The 19,177-nt window shown below is 36.4% G+C and overlaps 1 protein-coding gene across 1 annotated transcript in view; it reads right to left on the bottom strand.

Annotated features, from left to right (window-relative positions):
* Positions 1-6,427: 6,427 nt before the first annotated feature.
* LOC126692195 (uncharacterized) overlaps positions 6,428-19,177 on the bottom strand; it is a 44,029-nt gene continuing 31,279 nt past the window's right edge. The window contains exon 4 of the mRNA XM_050387718.1: positions 6,428-6,708. Within this exon, the coding sequence (XP_050243675.1) occupies positions 6,437-6,708 (272 nt within the window). The 3' untranslated portion in view covers positions 6,428-6,436. The remainder of the gene's footprint in view (positions 6,709-19,177) is intronic.

The following is a 19,177-nucleotide window of genomic DNA, read 5'->3' as shown; positions in this document are numbered from 1 at the left end:
TACTATTGCATTATAAAAATAGTATATAATAATATATTTTTATTTTATTACATAATATAACATGACTTGGACAATTTGTTGTGTATAACTATATTTTTACTTTTTACTTTTTTCTTCTCATATTATTTTCTATAAATTTCTTACAATTCTCTCTCATATTCTCTCTTTAAAAAGTGGTTATTCTCTCTCTCTCTCTCTCTCTCTCTCTCTCTCTCTCTCTCTCTCTTAATTTTTTTTTTTTTTTTGCAACTCTACTTTATATTGATGAATCATTGATTTCTAAGACTTTATTTTAGGTTCATATGCTTTGGTGTTGTATTATTTTTAGTTCCCCATTACAAGAACTCTCTCTCTCAGTTTCAATTTTGTATTTGTTTGATTTAATACTTAATTATTTTGGAAGTAAGAATTTGAGTTTATATCAAAATACAATCTTGGCTATTCTAATTACAAATCAAAATTTGGTCCATGTTAGTCTATTTCAGTCCACTTCAATTCAATTAGGTCCATTCAATCTACTTTGGTCAATTCAGTCCAATTTGGTCCACTTGGTTCACTTCGGTCTATTTTGTTCATTTGCTCTACTTCGATCAAGTCGGTCCTCTATGGGCCAATTTGGTCCATTACATCCAATTCAGTCCAATTTGGTCCATTCCATCCAATTCAGTCAATACGGTTTATTTGGTCCACTTAGGTCTATTCGGTCCATTTGGTCTACTTCGAATCACTTCAGTCCAATTCAGTGTACCTACTTAAGAATGGGAAAAAACAAGCTTAGGTTGAGAGTAGTACCAATTATTTGAGTAATATCAATTGTAATTATATGATAAGTTTTGGTTATCATAATAATCTCCTTAAGAAAATGAGAATTTTAATAATGATTTTGAAAGTTAAAAATTTTAATTGTACCAAAAGAAACTAGGAAAATATAATGCATAACAACAATAGTTAGAAGATTAAAAAAAAAAAATCAAAACATCAACAATGATAAAATTATATATTTGTAAGTGATCGAAATTATTTGTTGAAATTGATTATTTTTAGCAAGAAAAAATTATCTACAATAAAATTTAGAGAATAAACTATACATATTAATAAAATTTTGATTATCATAATAATCTCTATTAAGAGAATGAAAATTTTGAATAATTTATTTAAATAAAAATTATATATATTTTTTGCTCGAAGGTATAATCAATCACTTGCAATTCATTTAAAAATAATGACTTTAAAACAAGTGAGTAACTGCCCTAACAATTAAATTTGTATATTCATAACTTTCATGTTTAGAAAGACTTTCAATTAAATTTAATTGAACTGAAATGAATTGAAATGCTATGTTAATGTAACTCAATAAAAGTGTAGCACCAATAAATGATATGCTTAAGATTTTAGATATTACGAGTTTGAAATATATATATATATATATATATATATATATATTTGGATTTGGGATAGGGGATCTCAACCTAAACATGTCTTTTCTCTATATTTAAGTGCACAAAAATGGACCAAAGTAGACCAAAATGGACCGAAGTGGTCTGATTGGACTGAAGTGTATACAAATGGACTAAATTGGACCAAATAGAACGGAATCCGATCGAATGAGAACAAGGTGGACCAGAATGGACCGAATAAAACCAAAGTAGGCCGAATAGGATTGAGTGTACCAATGTGGATTGAAAAGGATTTAAGGGGGCCAAAGTGGACCAAATAAGAATGAATGGACAGATTAGGACCAAAGTAGACATAGTGGACCGAATAGGAACAAATTGGAAAGAATAGGACCAAGTTGGGCGAATAGGACCAATGTGGACTGAATAGTACCGAAGTGGATAGAATGGACTGAATAGGACCAATGTGGACTGAATAGGTCTGAAGTGGACAGCATAGGACCAATGTGGATGGAATGGACCAAATTGAACCAAAATGGACAGAATGGACCAAATAGGACTTTTGAATATGTATTATTTTTATTGCATTTTTAGGGCTCATATTTCTAATTTCTAATGTCTATTTTATTTGTATTTTTTTACTCAGAATTAAAGAGTTTAGCCCAAATATAATAAAATTTCATACTTTGCTACCCAAAAATTAAGAAGAAAAAAAAATTGAGCTAACTTAAAAATGCAACATATGAAAAGAATCAATTGAGGCCCAATTAGTCCAAAATGGACCGAAGAGGACCAAAATTGAACGAGTGGACCAAATTGGATCAAATGGGACCGAAGTAGACCTAATTGAACCGAATATAAATTGTTTCATTTTTAGGGAAGAAAAATTAACTTCAACAAATTTTAGAGAAAAAAGTATACATTATATTATAATTATAAAATAATTATTATTTCCACGTATTGTGTGGGTCTGCTACTAATTAAATATAACAATCAAAAAATTTTAATAAGAATTCCATGGAAGTTCTAAAAGTAATTAGTTCCCACTACGTAATAGTATATATAATCTTGCAAAGGCATCCATCTTTGGATTCTAATGCTTAGTAACTAATGTTTCTACAAGTGACTTCAATAAATGCCTGGACATACGTGAAGCACATATCTTGTGCATATTTTGATAATATTAATACGGTCAATCAGTAAAGTAAAAATTAAACAGAAAGTATAACTAATGGTATTTATACACACCAACAGATATCAAAGTAATTAATTTATAACTGACACATTACAAATGGACATCAGGCATTAGACATAAGGTAGGAAGCAATCATACATTCAATGACATAAGAAGTTCTAATGATAAATGAGTTGTAGCATTTTGAGTTTCTTGCATAAAGAATGTTAAACTTAAGGGAGAAATTCAAAATTAACGAAAAGTATCCTATTAAGATGGCAGAGACTGGGCTTGGTCAAGCTTTGGGGTTCCCCGGGTGTGATATGGCTAGAGAATTTATCTAAAACTAGCCGCGAACCCACGTTTTGCGCGTGATAATTATTTGTATGGTGGTTTAATTATTTTTTTTTTTTTAATTTAAACTAATTTAATAATGAGTAATGTATTTCGTAATCATATTTATATTTATTATAGGAAAAATCATAAATGTAATATAGGAACAATCATAAATCATAAATATAAATTTTGTTGTACAAAAATGAAAATAATACAATTTTTCTTAGAAATTCAAAAAGTAAGTTAACGAAAATATTCATTTTTTAATAAAAGTTACTTATAACATTTTGTGAATAATTAAAAAGAATATAAAATTTGGAATTATTCTTTTAATTTTAAACAAACTTTCTCAAACCTTAACAATGATTAATTGGACCAATTAGGATAAAAATTTGTTGTTGATAATCTATTAAGGTTATTTTCTTTGCAGAAATTGTAATTTTGTCCACCTAAAATATATTATCAAATAAACAATTTTTAGCAAAATCTAAGAATTAAATTTCTATACATGTATTGTTATAAAATAATAATAATTATTAAAATAAAATTGCAAAAGCTAAAATTTGTCACCCATCCAATTATTTTCATTTGGCTAACCTTTGTTTTTCTCTAAATTAGTAGCATTATAGAATACTTCTAATACAACTATTAAGAGTACTTTTTCCACTACAAAGGATTAAAAAATAAACAAAAATTAATAAAGTCTCATAGTTTAACATCTAAATTTAGCACTATAAAAAATCATGCTATGTAATAGAATAATATTATATTTTTATATGTTATATTTAATTTTTTAGAACGCAATAGGATAACATTTAACAATCAAAGAGCACTAAAAAAAAAAAAAATTAAAAACAAAACTAGATCACATTAACCCAAAGTAGAGTTTTGAAAAATATAAAAAATTATCAACCTAAAGTAGAGATGCAAGAAAAAAAATACACCAAAAAATTGAGAGAAAGAGAGAGAACCTTTTTTTTTGTGAGGGAAAACTATGCATAGAATGGAAGAGATCGTGACAAATTTATAATAAGAGGGTGTGAATAAGAAGAGATAAAAATAAAGGAAGATGAAGGGAAAAAGGAAGAATGATATTAATGTAAAGGATAATGGGGAGATGAAAAGGTAAGGGAGGGAGAAAGGTTAGAGAAGTGTAAATATTTTAAAAAATAAATGTTATAAAAATTATAGGAAAATTGGAAAGAAAAAATAATAATGAAGTGAACGCTAATATGGCTCAACTGGAGCGTAGCAACAATAAATGCTACACTTCAGTTTTTAGATATATATATATATATATATATATATATATATATATATAGATATGACTGAGTGGACAACCACTCAGTGTGTAATGGATTCACTTTAACTACTTCCAATTAGATGGCCAATTAAATTAGAACATTGTGGTTAAGATGAGTGAGGAAAAGTACAAAAATATGGGTTTAATACCATGTAAAAGTGATGCCTCAATTTCCTTTATTTTATTTTTATTCTTCAGAAGTGCCTCAATTAACTTTATCTTTAGCTCAAAGGTAACACTAAAAAGGAGAGTCCCTCCAATCTAAAAGTATAGATAAAAAAGGGTATGCCTTTAACTTTGCGTAAATTTACCATGAATGCATTCTTCATTATACAAGAAAAGAGGCTGCTAATGAGTGGATAGATCTGCTTGCCTCAGCAAGCACCCTGTAGGTGCGATCAGTCTATGACAAGAAGCTTTTTATTTTTTATTAAATTTTATGTAACTAAATGTGGTGGGTTGGTAGCTACCCAAACAATCTCAACAGTGTAGTTTTAAAATCCCTACGTATAGTTTGTTAATTGCCTAGTTAGGTTTATCATCGTAGCTTCAAACATCTCTACTAAACCAACATATTTTTTTTTTGAACATCTTCCAAACTCTCTTTGTGAAATAGCACTCAATATACAAATGATTTCTTTTGTAATATTTGGATTGCTTTGATTTCTTATCATGATGATGATAAACTTAGAATCTAATGCCTGCTTAGCATATTAGTTACATAAATAAGTTTGTTTCACTTAGATATCCAGAAATTAAAAATAGACTACAAAATTTTTTTCATCTCTAAAGTTTACTAAAAGTTCAATTTTAGTAAACTTTAAAATGTTTATTTTTTCCCCCCTTAACTTTTGTAAACAATTTTACTTCATGTCACTTTGTCTATCTCCATTAGTTTATATGCTACATGGTCTAACTGAGTTTCAAGGCTTTTGGCAATCTAAATCCAATATCCTTCATCATACTCTACGTCATTTTTGGGTTGGATTACATAATTGTTTTTTTCTAAGACTTGAATTTTTGAAATCGTACGTGTATGACAAAACTAGTGATTGTGTTGACTCATTCAAACCATTAATAACATAAGTTTTGTCGTGTGTGACAAAACCTGTGATCATGCAGACTTATTCAAATCCAAATTATTATTTTTTTCAAAAAAAAAAAAATATATATATATATATATATATTCGAACCTTGATAGCGTGACAAAAAGTTTGTTCACTGCTTGTTGATATTAGTTTTGGTCATTGCAACGGAATATTTTGATACCGGTCTATTATTTTAGGATTACTACAATATATATTTATATAAATATGTATAATAAAAATATATTATCACATATTATTATTGAGTTAAAATTTAAATTGATAATGGAATAAACAAAAATTCTAATGAAGTTAATTTTTTTAGAAGAATTGGTTATGGTTAATTGCACACATCATGCACTTGGCCTCACGTATTGTATTCAAAAAAAAAAAAATGGCACTTCTGTAAGTAAATTTTTTTTTTATTACTCTTATTATATTTTATAAATGATTGAACTGATACTTATTATTATTATCATCATCATTATTTGGGCTTAAAGATTACATATTAGTTGAAATGTGTACTTATAACTTCTTTAAAACCCTTAAAGATTACATACTAGTTGAAATATGTACTAATATCTAAGTGCATTTATTGTTTTTTTTTTGTTAATAAAATGGCATGTTAAATAAATTATGGAATTTTTATGAAAAATACATTTAATTTGATTAATTATTTTATTTTATTTTTCTATTTGTATTAATTTAATATATTTATTTATATTTTAAATAATTATTAAATTAATTATGACGTCATCACGGTTCGACTCCAGTTCAATCTCGATTCGACCGCAAAAACCTTGAACTTCTCCCTTTTACAGTTTAATGAACGGTCCGGGTTTCAAAACCATGTTTGTAAGGACTGTGTGTATGAATTAAAAGATTAATTGTAAGAGGTTATTTCAAATCCATAACATCACAAATGCATTGGTTTCAGTAAAATATCCTAAGTTTAACCATCATATGTTGAATTTATATCAAGTAATTTATACTAACAATTCTTCAAATCCATTAATACAAAATCCTCAAATTCAAACACAACCTTTAGTCTATCCATATATACTTCCGGGCCATAACCAAGGTTTAAGTTACTCCAATGGTGACTTCAAATGTGCAAAGAAGAGCCAGCTGCTAATGAACATTATTATGAATGAGAGATGCAGAAGTTGAAGTCATTGTGCTTGAACCCAAGCCGCTTTAACCAGGAATGTGCAGCATTTTGATAAGTGATGATCCTTTCCTTATGACCACCCGGTGTCTCGGGATTCATCCAAAGTTCTCCGTACATTTTATAAGTCATCATTGCAAATGGTGAAAGGGAAACTTTTCCTCCTGATGTTCCACCTTCACATTTCTTTCCCAAAGAGTCAGTGCATCGAAGATCATCATCCTCCTTTGGCACGCTACTTGGCAGATCTAATTACCAACAGAAGTATTAGCTTGAGAGGAAAGTATAATCTCAATTATATAGATATCCTTTCATATCTGAAGAAACAAGTGAGAATTGCAGAGATGCGTGAAAGAGAAAAGAAGCAAGGAAAAGAAAAGGAAAACCAGAGAGAGAGAGAATTGAGAATATCAGAGAAGAGAAAACTGAATTATGATTTTCTTGAATGAATTGAAATACAATACATCTCACTTATATATAAATGAATTTACACGCATAAAACAGGATCCAGAACTTTCTAACAATCCTAACTAACTTGTAACAGAATTTCCCGCCATCTCTGAAGCTTGAACTGATTGGGTTTGAACAGACACGTGCCATACTAGAATCACACGAGTTATAACTAACTCTCACCCACACTGAAACGACATAGTTTAATTTAGTGGTTCACACGTGTGTATGAGTCCAATACGTGCTTAACCATCTTCTTCCTTTAACTGTAAATGACGCTCTATTTTTCCATTGTTATCATCCCCCCTCAAACGAATGGGGAAGGAACGAGGCATGAGTTTGTCCCGAAATAGGAGAAACAAAGGACCAGGCAAAGGCTTAGTGAATATATCTACAAGGTTATCTTTGCCAGAAACAAAGGAAATAGCTAAGTCTTTGCGAAGAACAGGTTCTCTGATGAAATGATAATCCACTTCGACATGCTTAGTACGAGCATGAAAAACTGGATTCGAAACAAGAGCAATGGCAGACACATTGTCACACCATAAAACTGGAACATGATGAAGGAAAAGTAGAAGATCACGAAACAACTGACGAAGCCAGGAAAGCTCAGCAGCAGTGGTGGCAAGTGCACGATACTCAGCTTCTGTGGAGGATCTAGACACAGTGCTTAGCTTCTTAGATGACCAAGAAATAGGATTGGAGCCTAAAAACACCATAAACCCAGTGGTGGACTTCCTGTCAAAAGGGTCACCTGCCCAATCAGCATCTGTGAAGGCAGTTAAGGTAAGGGGACCTCGAGAGAAATAAATGCCATGAGAAAGAGTGCCCCTCACATATCTGAGAACTCTCTTAGCAGCCTCCAGATGAGCAGATGTAGGAAATTGCATAAACTGACATAACTGATGAACACTAAATGCCAAATCTGGTCTAGTAAATGTGAGGTATTGCAGTGCTCCAACCATGCTTCTATAAGTAGAAGGATCAGACAAGGGCATACCAGAATCTGGAGTAAGTCTTGTGGCAGGACAACATGGAGTTTTAGTAGGCTTGGAGTTATGCATATTGAAACAATGAAGAACATCAGAAGCATACTTTGTCTGGGATAAGGTAAGACCATACTTGGTGGGTGTGATTTGAATACCCAAAAAGTAATTGAGGGGGCCAAGATCCTTGAGATCAAAAGTGGCACTGAGAGCTGAGATGAGACAGGTAATCTGGTTAGGAGCATTACCAGTGATGATAATATCATCAACATACAGCAGTAGGTAGAGAATAGTAGAGCCAGACTGATAAACAAATAGAGAAGAATCTGCCAAGGAAGCCACAAAACCAAGATGAAGCAATTGGGAAGTGAACCTTTCAAACCATGCCCAGGGTGCCTGCTTCAATCCATAAAGGGATTTGAGTAATTTGCAGACATAATGAGGTTTAGAGGGATGAACATAACCCTGTGGCTGCTGCATGAAAGTTCAAAAACGTGTACAAAACCCTTTTGAACGTTTAGACCCCCAAAAATTAACTTAACCAACACAAGCAATATGTTAAACAACAAGTGTGCGGAAACTTAACATATGCTATAATGTGAAATAGGTTAAATACTATCTAAGCCATAACATAATAAAATCACAGCAGATAAAATAAAGGCAAAGATAGAGAGGAAGGAAGATGCAAACACAAAGACAACACGCGATGTGTTATCGAAGAGGAAACCGAAGTCCTCGGCGAAAAACCTCTCCGCCGCCCTCCAAGCGGTAATCAATCCACTAGAAAATACAGTTGGGATACAAGGACAGCAATAGACCCTCCAAGCCTAATCTACCCAGTGCACCTAAGCCCTCCAAGCTTCTTGCTCCAACGAGGTTGCGCCGAACCTTTTTCTTTTCTAGCTTCCCGGATTCCGCTACTAGACCGTAGCATCAACCAATGAAGATTGGCTCCTTCCTAACTGCTTCCCAGAACTCCAAACGACTGTCTCACAGAGATGATGATGGTGACAACCAGGTTTGGTATAATGCCTCTCAAGGATTTGACAATGGAGAGGAAGAGAGTAAGGGAATTTGAAGAGACTCTAAGGTATAGATTGTGGGTGAAGCAATCTGGTTTTTCTTTAGGGTTTCTCTCTTAAAATTCTCTCTGGAAGCTCCCTTTCAATCGTGGGTTAAAGGGGTATTTATACTGGAGTGGGAGAGGAATGTGAAACGTCAGGTTTTGGCAAAACAGGGGTGGCTCGCGGCTTGACCTCGCGGCTTGACCAAGTCGCGAGATCCAGTCGCGAGTTAACCGTATGGCCAGTTGTCCTGTTTTGTCCTGTAGTGCTCCAGCTAGCATGACTGTTCATCTTCCAGCATGCTTGGCACGTGTGCAGCTTCTGGCGGCTTGCAGCCGCGAGTCCACCCGCGAGTCCCAGCCGCGAGTCTCTGTTTTCTTGCACACTCTTGAGCAAACTTCACTCTATCTCACTCACTACCCTTACAACAAACCCACCTAAATACAGGGTTACTAAATGCTGAATTACAAGCAAATTTGGCACGGAATAAAGCCAATTAGATGGTTGAATAAATTCAACCTTACAATCTCCCCCTTTGGCTATTCCGTGACAAAACCCTAAAACAGACTCTAGACTTAACATGTGAGTTGGGAACAGTTGAACAAAACTCACTCACACCTAACTCTAGAAGCTGTGAAGCACTTGAATCATATGAACATAAACTCCTGAAACACAACAATACACCATGATCATTGTAAGCAGAAAATTATAAATGCATATGAAACAGACAATATGAGATCAAGCAAAGATGGAGTTAATAAACAAACCATGGCTTGATCAACCAAGTGAACACCACAAGGTAGTGATCACAGTGCTCATTCACACTTGGAATGAACACAAGGACATACAAGTTAACAAGTACAAGGCAAGACACTTGTATGCTCAACACTCAACCAATGCATAGCACACAAGGCATATGCATCTAGGAACAATCCTACAAGGGCACAAGAGTGACAGTACATAAACCAAAATGCAGAACATTTAGATTAAAGTACTGATTTCAACATAGCAAAAAGGCTGCACTAAGCAAGGTACAAACCATAAAGCCTACAAACTATGCATAAAACATTAACCCTAAAAGCTTACAAAAGCACAAGGGTACAAACACAGAATATCCTGAATAACAGTTTTACAAAACACAATATATCAAACTTAAAGAGAAAAATGAAACTGAAAAAAATAAAGACAGTCCCCCTTAGATAATGACGCTCCCCCTTAGGGTAATATCCTTCCCCTCTGATTATGCCTATCACTCCCCCTTTTTGTCATGGAATAGGCTAGTCATCTTCTTCTAGCTTTCTCTGAATTTGATCCAATTGAGTTTGAAGAGAAGTAAACTTCATATCCCGTCGGTTGCTTTGATGGTGTAGAGAAGCAGTGAGTCCAGACATCTTTGTATTCAACTCGTGGACAGAGGAGACAATGCGATCAAGTTTCTCATCGAGGGAGAGATTGCTGAAATGAGAGTCACTGTGAGATGCAGAAGTTTCTGGTTTGGCTCTCTTCCGACTATGTCCAACACTTGCATTGTATGTACGCATGTTGATTGGACTCGGTTTGGGGATAGGAGACTCATCAGCCGTTGGATAAATTCCCTTGAGCTTCAAGATCCGTGAAATGAGACTGCAAAAAGGAATGCAGAACATGAAAGATATGAGCACAAATGTCGATTTCTTCATCAGAGATTAGATCATGAAGAAACAAAGCACGTCCGAGGTTCATATACCCAGTACTTGATAAAGGGTACAAATTGTGAAACATCACAATTGTAAGCACTCTCAGTTTCGGAGAAAGGGAGGAAACACTGATGGATTTGCCATTGGGTGAGAACTCCAAGTCTTGACCAAGACTTTGTTTGAGAAGCTCCTCATCAGGACATAGATCATCATAGACCGGTGAATGACGAAAAATGGGTCTGTTGATGTGAAGAATTTCTGCCAGGTATGTAGGAGAGACAGAAAAGCTCCTTTGCCGAACCCAGCACTTAAGTTCATCTCCTTCCACAATTACGTTAGCATAAAATTCTTTAACCAACTCTTCATACACGATATCCGGATCAGAGAGAAGGTAATTCCAATCTTTGTGAGCAAACCATTTCGGAATGTCAGTGTTATGAAGTGAGGACAGATCCACAGCTCTTTCTAGTAATGGAGTGGCATGAAGAAAAAAATTCTCATATGACTGATAGGCTGCATATGATCAGAACTTATTGGGATCGAATCGCTGTGATGAAGAGCGAGTCACTTTTTGGAGAGGTGTGTCTTCATCAACATCAATTACGGGTTCCTTCCCTTTGGAAGAACCTCCTTTCACAGCAGCCTTTTTGAATGGAGACATGACCAGTCTGCATTATAAACAAGGGAAATGACAGAACACAATCCAACAGACTATATCAGCAGTGGGTTAGTGAAAATTTAGGGACAATGAAGAAACCCTAACAGCTGGATGAAAATGGTCAGACAATAACAATGAGAGACACACATGGCCCAAATTGAACTACACAGAAGAGGGAGGCCAAAAATGACCACATAATCAGCTGGAAAAGGACCCACATTCAACAATATATCAATGGATTACCACAGCAGATCAGACAAAAATTAGCTCACCCTAGCTAAGCACATGATGAAGAACACAACCACCAACATAAACAAGCTCAAACACAGAAACACAAGCATCCAAGCGAAGCTAGAACACAGAATAATAGTTGAGCTAAAACCCATCACAAAATCACAATCAACTGTGAATGAACCAGAGGGAAAACCATAACAACAAGTAAAATAGAGTGCAGGACAGAAAGTCATACCTATTAGTCGATGATTTTGAGCTGAAATGAGACAAGTATGGGAGATCAAAAATGGAGGCACGGTGACACAGTGTAAAAGCAGATGAGAAAGACAATGAACAGTCACAAAAGATCGAGGGAAAAATAAAAAGTTTAAAAACTGCCCCTGTTTACCCAAAACACGCGATTTTCGCGACTGGAACGAGTCGCCAAAAAGTCGCCAGATCAAGCCGCCAAAACACTGAAGGACAAAAAGTTGAAAAATTTTTCTAAGTGTTTTTCGCGACTGGAAGGTCTACCCGCGAGTGAGTCGCGAGCTGAGCCGCGAAAATCTCTGAGTGAACCTCGCGACTGGACCTTCCACTCGCCAACAAGACGCCAAAAATGACCAGCGAAGATGCGACTGAGTCTCGCGACTTGACATACCCGCGAATGAGCCGCCAAAACAGGGCAAAACTGAATTTTTGAAATTTTCAGATTTTTCAAACAAAATACTTTCCAAAAACACCTAAAACACTCAAAAATCTTTTTGTGCTGGAATTAACAAAGATTGAGCATGTGAAAAACACATTTCATCAAGTACAATCACACAAATGAATATGGCATTTATTGAACATAAACTTGTGTGTTGTGTGTGGATATCAACAATGAGATAGTCCTTCGTCTAATGTGAAGCTTCAATGATCAATTCAACCAAGGCATACACAATTAGCACTAGATCATGTGACCTATCTCAATTATAGAAATATGTATATATGACCTCCCACACAACTTGATAGCATAACTTGGAGCTTATCATTTTACTCCACTTTCAAACATAACATTTGATCTTTTTGATCTTTTGAGGCAATCATCTCTCATTGTGAGAGTGATATTTGACATTTCACTTTAATGAACAAGCCTTTGGCTTTTTGAATAAACATTCACTTTCACATAAGGTCGCTTACCCTTTTTCCTAGTCAAATAATAGAATGTGCGACGGGCTTTTGCAGCTCAATATCTCTTTTCATTTGGAGATTTACATTTGGTGAGCTCTTTTTATAAAAACAAAAAATAAAGAGTGGGAAGATATATAGACACAAGTCTATGCATGTCTCAAGATCAACATAACCATTCACTAATCATTCATGACAAGTTTGAAGATCTATTTACAACAATCACATAGATTTCAAGATTTTTCCCACAGAGATGTAGGTGCATGAAAACAAGCAATGCTCGAAAATGCACAAAGCCATTAGCACAAAGGTACAAGGCAAAACAAGTTTTGAGACAAAACTCAACAAAGTCAATCAAGCTTTTTGATTTTCTAATTTTTATGTGATTTTTGGATTTTTTTTTTTTTTTTTGACACAAGAAAAAAATGATTGAACAAACATAAAAAGAAGCAACATTATGCACAAATGTACAAACCAACAAGACATGTTGCACAAAAAGCTAATCAGAAAGGTGTGTGCCCCAACACAGACAGATTTATCATATTATAAAAATGTGAAGCACACAACACACAAGAGAGTCAAGGAATTGTACCAACACCAATGGTCTTACGGAGTGATTCAAACCGTGGACCATCGAGAGGCTTGGTGAAGATATCCGCCTTTTGATTGTCGGTGTGTATGAACTCAAGACACACAACTCTTTCCTCTACCAAATCCCGAATGAAATGGTAACATATCTCTATGTGTTTGGATTTTGAATGCTGAACAGGATTCTTGGAAAGATTGATGGCACTGGTGTTGTCACAGAAGACACACATCGTTTCTTGAGGAATTCCATAGTCATGAAGTAATTTCTTCATCCAAAGAAGCTGAGTGCAGCAACTTCCAGCAGCGATGTATTCTGCTTCTGCAGTAGATAGAGACACTGAATTCTGCTTCTTGCTCATCCACGAAACAAGATTGTTACCAAGATAAAAACAGCCGCCTGAAGTGCTTTTCCGATCGTCTACACTGCCAGCCCAGTCAGCATCTGAATACCCAGCAAGACACGCATTTGAGTCTTTTGAATACCACAGACCATAGTTTGCAGTACCGTTCACATATCGAATGATTCGCTTAGCAGCAGTCAGATGAGATTCCTTCGGATTAGCTTGGTACCTGGCACAAACGCCCACACTGAAAGCAATGTCCGGTCTACTTGCTGTAAGGTAGAGCAAACTTCCTATGATGCTCCTATACAATGTAGGACTTACTTCAACTCCTGATGAATCCACATTCAGTTTAGTGGAAGAGCTCATGGGAGTGGAGGCATATTTTTTGGAGTCTAGGCCAAACTTCTTGACAATGTTTCTGGCATACTTCTCTTGAGATACAAATATACCCTCCTTCTGTTGTTTGACTTGAAGACCCAAAAAGAATGTGAGCTCCCCCACCATGCTCATCTCAAACTCCTTCTTCATCTCCTCAGAAAATTCAGTAGCACGATCTTCGATAGTTGCTCCAAACACTATGTCATCAACATAGACTTGTGCCACAAGGAGATAATCTTCATCATTTTTGACAAACAGAGTTCGATCGGCGTACCCTCTCTTGAAACCTCTATCTAGAAGATAATGTGTAAGACGATCGTACCAGGCTCTAGGCGCTTGTTTTAAACCATAAAGTGCTTTCTTCAATCTTAATACATGATCTGGAAAATGAGGATCCTCAAATCCTTTTGGTTGCTCAACAAAAACTTCTTCATTTAGATATCCATTCAGAAAAGCACACTTAACATCCATTTGATAAAGTTTGAAATTCAAAGTGCACGCAATGGACATGAGGATTCGAATGGATTCGAGTCTTGCCACCGGAGCAAATGATTCATCAAAATCCACCCCTTCTACTTGTGTGTATCCTTGAGCCACTAACCGAGACTTGTTTCGAATTATCTCTCCATCTTCATCAGTTTTGTTTTTAAAAATCCACTTTGTGCCTATAACATGAACGTTCTCAGGCCGTGGAGCAAGTTCCCACACATCATTCCTCACAAACTGATTCAGCTCTTCATGCATTGACTCAACCCAATTCTCATCTTGAAGAGCCTCTTCAACCCTTTTTGGTTCAAACTGTGCAAGATAACAGTGATATGTTACATGATTGGCTAGCAGAATATTTCCTTTCCTGAGGCGAAGACCGTCATCAAGTGATCCTATGATATTACTTTCCGGATGATTCTTGATAATTCTTGAAGATGGCCTTTTTGAAGTGGAAACTTCATCACTACGAGAGATAGGAGGATGAACTTCTGGAGGAGTAAGAGGACTTGAAGTTCTAGACATCGATCTCGTTTCCATTCTTGGGTTGATGGGAGTCGATTCTACTTCTGGTATAGGTTCCTCACCTTCTATATCCAAAGCTTCTACCTCAACATCAGGCTCTTCGGTGCTCGGCCCTTCTACATCATCAATCATTTCCACCTTAGGTAAGGCATCATCAATCTTGACATTTATGGATTCCATCACAGCCTTTGTTCTCTTGTTAAACACTCTATACGCTCGACTTGTAGTAGAGTAGCCAAGAAAAATACCCTCATCACTTCTTGCATCAAACTTCCCAAGATTCTCTCGATCATTTAAGATATAACATTTACTTCCAAATACCCGGAAATACTTCACTTTAGGCTTCTTCCCATTCCATATCTCATATGCAGTCTTCTTTGTACCAACTCGAAAGAAAATCCTATTGCCAATGTGACACGAGGTGTTGACAGCTTCTCCCCAAAATTTTTGAGGTATTTGCTTGTTAAGCAACATGACTCTTGCCATCTCCTGAATCACACGATTTTTTCTCTCTACCACTCCATTTTGTTGTGGAGTTTTGGGAGCTGAAAACTCTCTTTTAATACCATTCTTCTCACAGAAGGACTCGAATCTTGCATTCTCAAATTCTCTCCCATGATCACTTCTAACTTTGGCTATCGGAATCCCCTTTTCATTTTGTAGTTTCTTGCACAGAATCTCCAGCCTCTCACAAGCTTCTGATTTTTCTCTAAGGAATTCAACCCAAGTGTATCTTGAGTAGTCGTCCACAATGACCATAATGTATCTTTTTCCCCCTAGGCTTTCAGTTTTGGTGGGCCCCATCAGATCAACATGAAGTAACTCCAAACACCGAGAGGTGGCTATCACATTTACCTTGTGATGACTTGCCTTAGTTTGCTTCCCCATTTGACATGCACCACAAATGGTCTTCTTCACTTTTCCAAACTTAGGAAGTCCCTCGACTGCTTCAAGTTTGGAGACTTTTGCTACTTGTTTGAAGTTGGCATGCCCAAATCTGTGATGCCACAGCTCCAACATATCCACCCGAGCACTTCTACACGATATTGGTGCCGTGGGAACTATTCCATAACAATTATCTGTAGTCCGATTTCCTTCCAAAACCTGAATCCCCTCTTCATTGATGATCAAACATCCTTTCTTAGAGAATTGTACCAGGAAATCGTCATCACAAATTTGAGTGATGCTCAGCAAATTCGCCTTCAGTCCTTTTATGAACAGCACATCTTTCAACAGAGGCAAACCGGGTATCTCAATGGTTCCTTTGCCTAGGACTTGAGCATGGCTTCCATCCCCAAAGGTCACATAGTCACCAACCTTTTCTTTGAGTGACTTAAACAGTGACTTATCCCCTGTCATATGGCGAGAACACCCACTGTCAAGATACCACAAACATGCATTAAACACCTTTAATGAGGTATGCACAAATAGGTTCACATGTGACAGACATTCTTGACCTTCAAACACACACTCATCATCAGGTTTCATGCTTCTTTTAGATTGATTTTTCATTTTCAGATTCTCTATCATCTCACACAACATTCTATTCTTTCTTTTATATTTCTTAATCAATGATTTAGATTCAGATATGCTACTGTGTAAGACAAGATTCTGATTTTCAAGATATTCCAGCATGTGAACAAAAACTCTAGCATGTTTCTTAGTTTTTAATAACTCTACAAGATCATCAGTAAGACACCTCTCAGACATATGCATAGAGACATTTTCACAAACACTTGAGCTACAATTCAGCATGGTACAAACGAAAACAACAACCACAACACAGGGGTCTAGGATCACACTTAGGTAATAAAACCAACAGCAGTGTACCCGCTCTGATACCAATTGAAAGTTCAAAAACGTGTACAAAACCCTTTTGAACGTTTAGACCCCCAAAAATTAACTTAACCAACACAAGCAATATGTTAAACAACAAGTGTGCGGAAACTTAACATATGCTATAATGTGAAATAGGTTAAATACTATCTAAGCCATAACATAATAAAATCACAACATATAAAATAAAGGCAAAGATAGAGAGGAAGGAAGATGCAAACACAAAGACAACACGCGATGTGTTATCGAAGAGGAAACCGAAGTCCTCGGCGAAAAACCTCTCCGCCGCCCTCCAAGCGGTAATCAATCCACTAGAAAATACAGTTGGGATACAAGGACAGCAATAGACCCTCCAAGCCTAATCTACCCAGTGCACCTAAGCCCTCCAAGCTTCTTGCTCCAACGAGGTTGCGCCGAACCTTTTTCTTTTCTAGCTTCCCGGATTCCGCTACTAGACCGTAGCATCAACCAATGAAGATTGGCTCCTTCCTAACTGCTTCCCAGAACTCCAAACGACTGTCTCACAGAGATGATGATGGTGAGAACCAGGTTTGGTATAATGCCTCTCAAGGATTTGACAATGGAGAGGAAGAGAGTAAGGGAATTTGAAGAGACTCTAAGGTATAGATTGTGGGTGAAGCAATCTGGTTTTTCTTTAGGGTTTCTCTCTCAAAATTCTCTCTGGAAGCTCCCTTTCAATCGTGGGTTAAAGGGGTATTTATACTGGAGTGGGAGAGGAATGTGAAACGTCAGGTTTTGGCAAAACAGGGGTGGCTCGCGGCTTGACCTCGCGGCTTGACCAAGTCGCGAGTTAACCGTATGGCCAGTTGTCCTGTTTTGTCCTGTAGTGCTCCAGCTAGCATGACTGTTCATCTTCCAGCATGCTTGGCACGTGTGCAGCTTCTGGCGGCTTGCAGTCGCGAGTCCACCCACGAGTCCCAGCCGCGAGTCTCTGTTTTCTTGCACACTCTTGAGCAAACTTCACTCTATCTCACTCACTACCCTTACAACAAACCCACCTAAATACAGGGTTACTAAATGCTGAATTACAAGCAAATTTGGCACGGAATAAAGCCAATTAGATGGTTGAATAAATTCAACCTTACACTGCATATAAACCTCCTCCTTGAGATAGCCATGAAGAAAGGCATTGGAGACATCCAATTGCCTAATAGACCAGTTAAGGCTGACAGCAATGCCCAAAACCAATCTGACAGTAGCAGGTTTTATAACAGGACTGAATGTTTCTGTGAAATCAATTCCAGGTTGTTGATGAAACCCCTTGGCTACCAGCCTGGCCTTGTATCTGGCTATTGAACCATCACTGTGAAGCTTCAATTTGTAAACCCATTTACACCCAACCAGATTGAAATGATCAGAAGGAGGAACAAGAACCCAGGTTTGCTGTTTCTGCAATGCATCAAATTCAGCATCCATTGCCTTGCACCAATTTGGATAAGAAGAAGCTATTTTGTAGGTAGGTGGTTCAGTAAAATTATAGTCCAGAGTGGCCTTATAGCAGAGTTTAGGTTTGGATATGCCACTCTTAGACCTAGTTTGCATGGAGTGAGTGTTAACAGGAACAATTGGTAAGGGTAAAGGGTCACTAGAGGAGGAAATTTGTTGGACAGAAGCAGGTAATGATGGCAAAGTAGAACTAATAGGAGCTGTGGAAGGAGGATGGGAGAAAGTTGCAGTGCAACTAGGTGAAGCAGGAGCAGGAGAATGAACTGTGTGAGAGGGTTGATCAAAGAAAGTGGCAAGAGGTGTGGCAGGAGTGACAGACTGTGGGGCTGGCCCTAAAATAGAAGGTTGATGAAGAGATTGTAAGTAAAGAAGATTAGACAACCAAATTGAGTGAGATGTAGGAGTGACAGGTGATGGTGAGGAAGAAGTCAGTGTAGGAAAAGGGAATTTGGATTCATTAAACAAAACATGCCTAGAGGTATACATAGAATTTGTAATGGGATCAAAACATAGGTAACCTTTGGAAACAGAAGAGTAACCTAGAAATACACATTCCTTGGTTCTAGGTTCAAGCTTATGTGAGGTGTAAGGTCTGAGAAGGGGATAACAAGCACATCCAAAGACCCTGAGCTGATTGAGATCAGGTTGGGAGTGATACAACAGATAATATGGTGAGTGGAACTGAAGTGTTGCAGTAGGAAGCAAGTTTATAAGAAAAATTGCAATTTGAACAGCATAAGACCAAAATTGGAAAGGTGGGGAAGCCTTAGACAGTAAAGTAATTGTTGTTTCAATAATATGTCTATGTTTTCGTTCTACCAATCCATTCTGCTGTGGAGTGTATGGACAAGAGAGTTGATGGAGAATACCATGGGC

This window comes from Quercus robur, chromosome 1, assembly GCF_932294415.1.
Source record: "Quercus robur chromosome 1, dhQueRobu3.1, whole genome shotgun sequence".
Classification (NCBI taxonomy): Eukaryota; Viridiplantae; Streptophyta; class Magnoliopsida; order Fagales; family Fagaceae; genus Quercus; species Quercus robur.
This window is presented reverse-complemented; position numbering and strand designations above follow the sequence as displayed.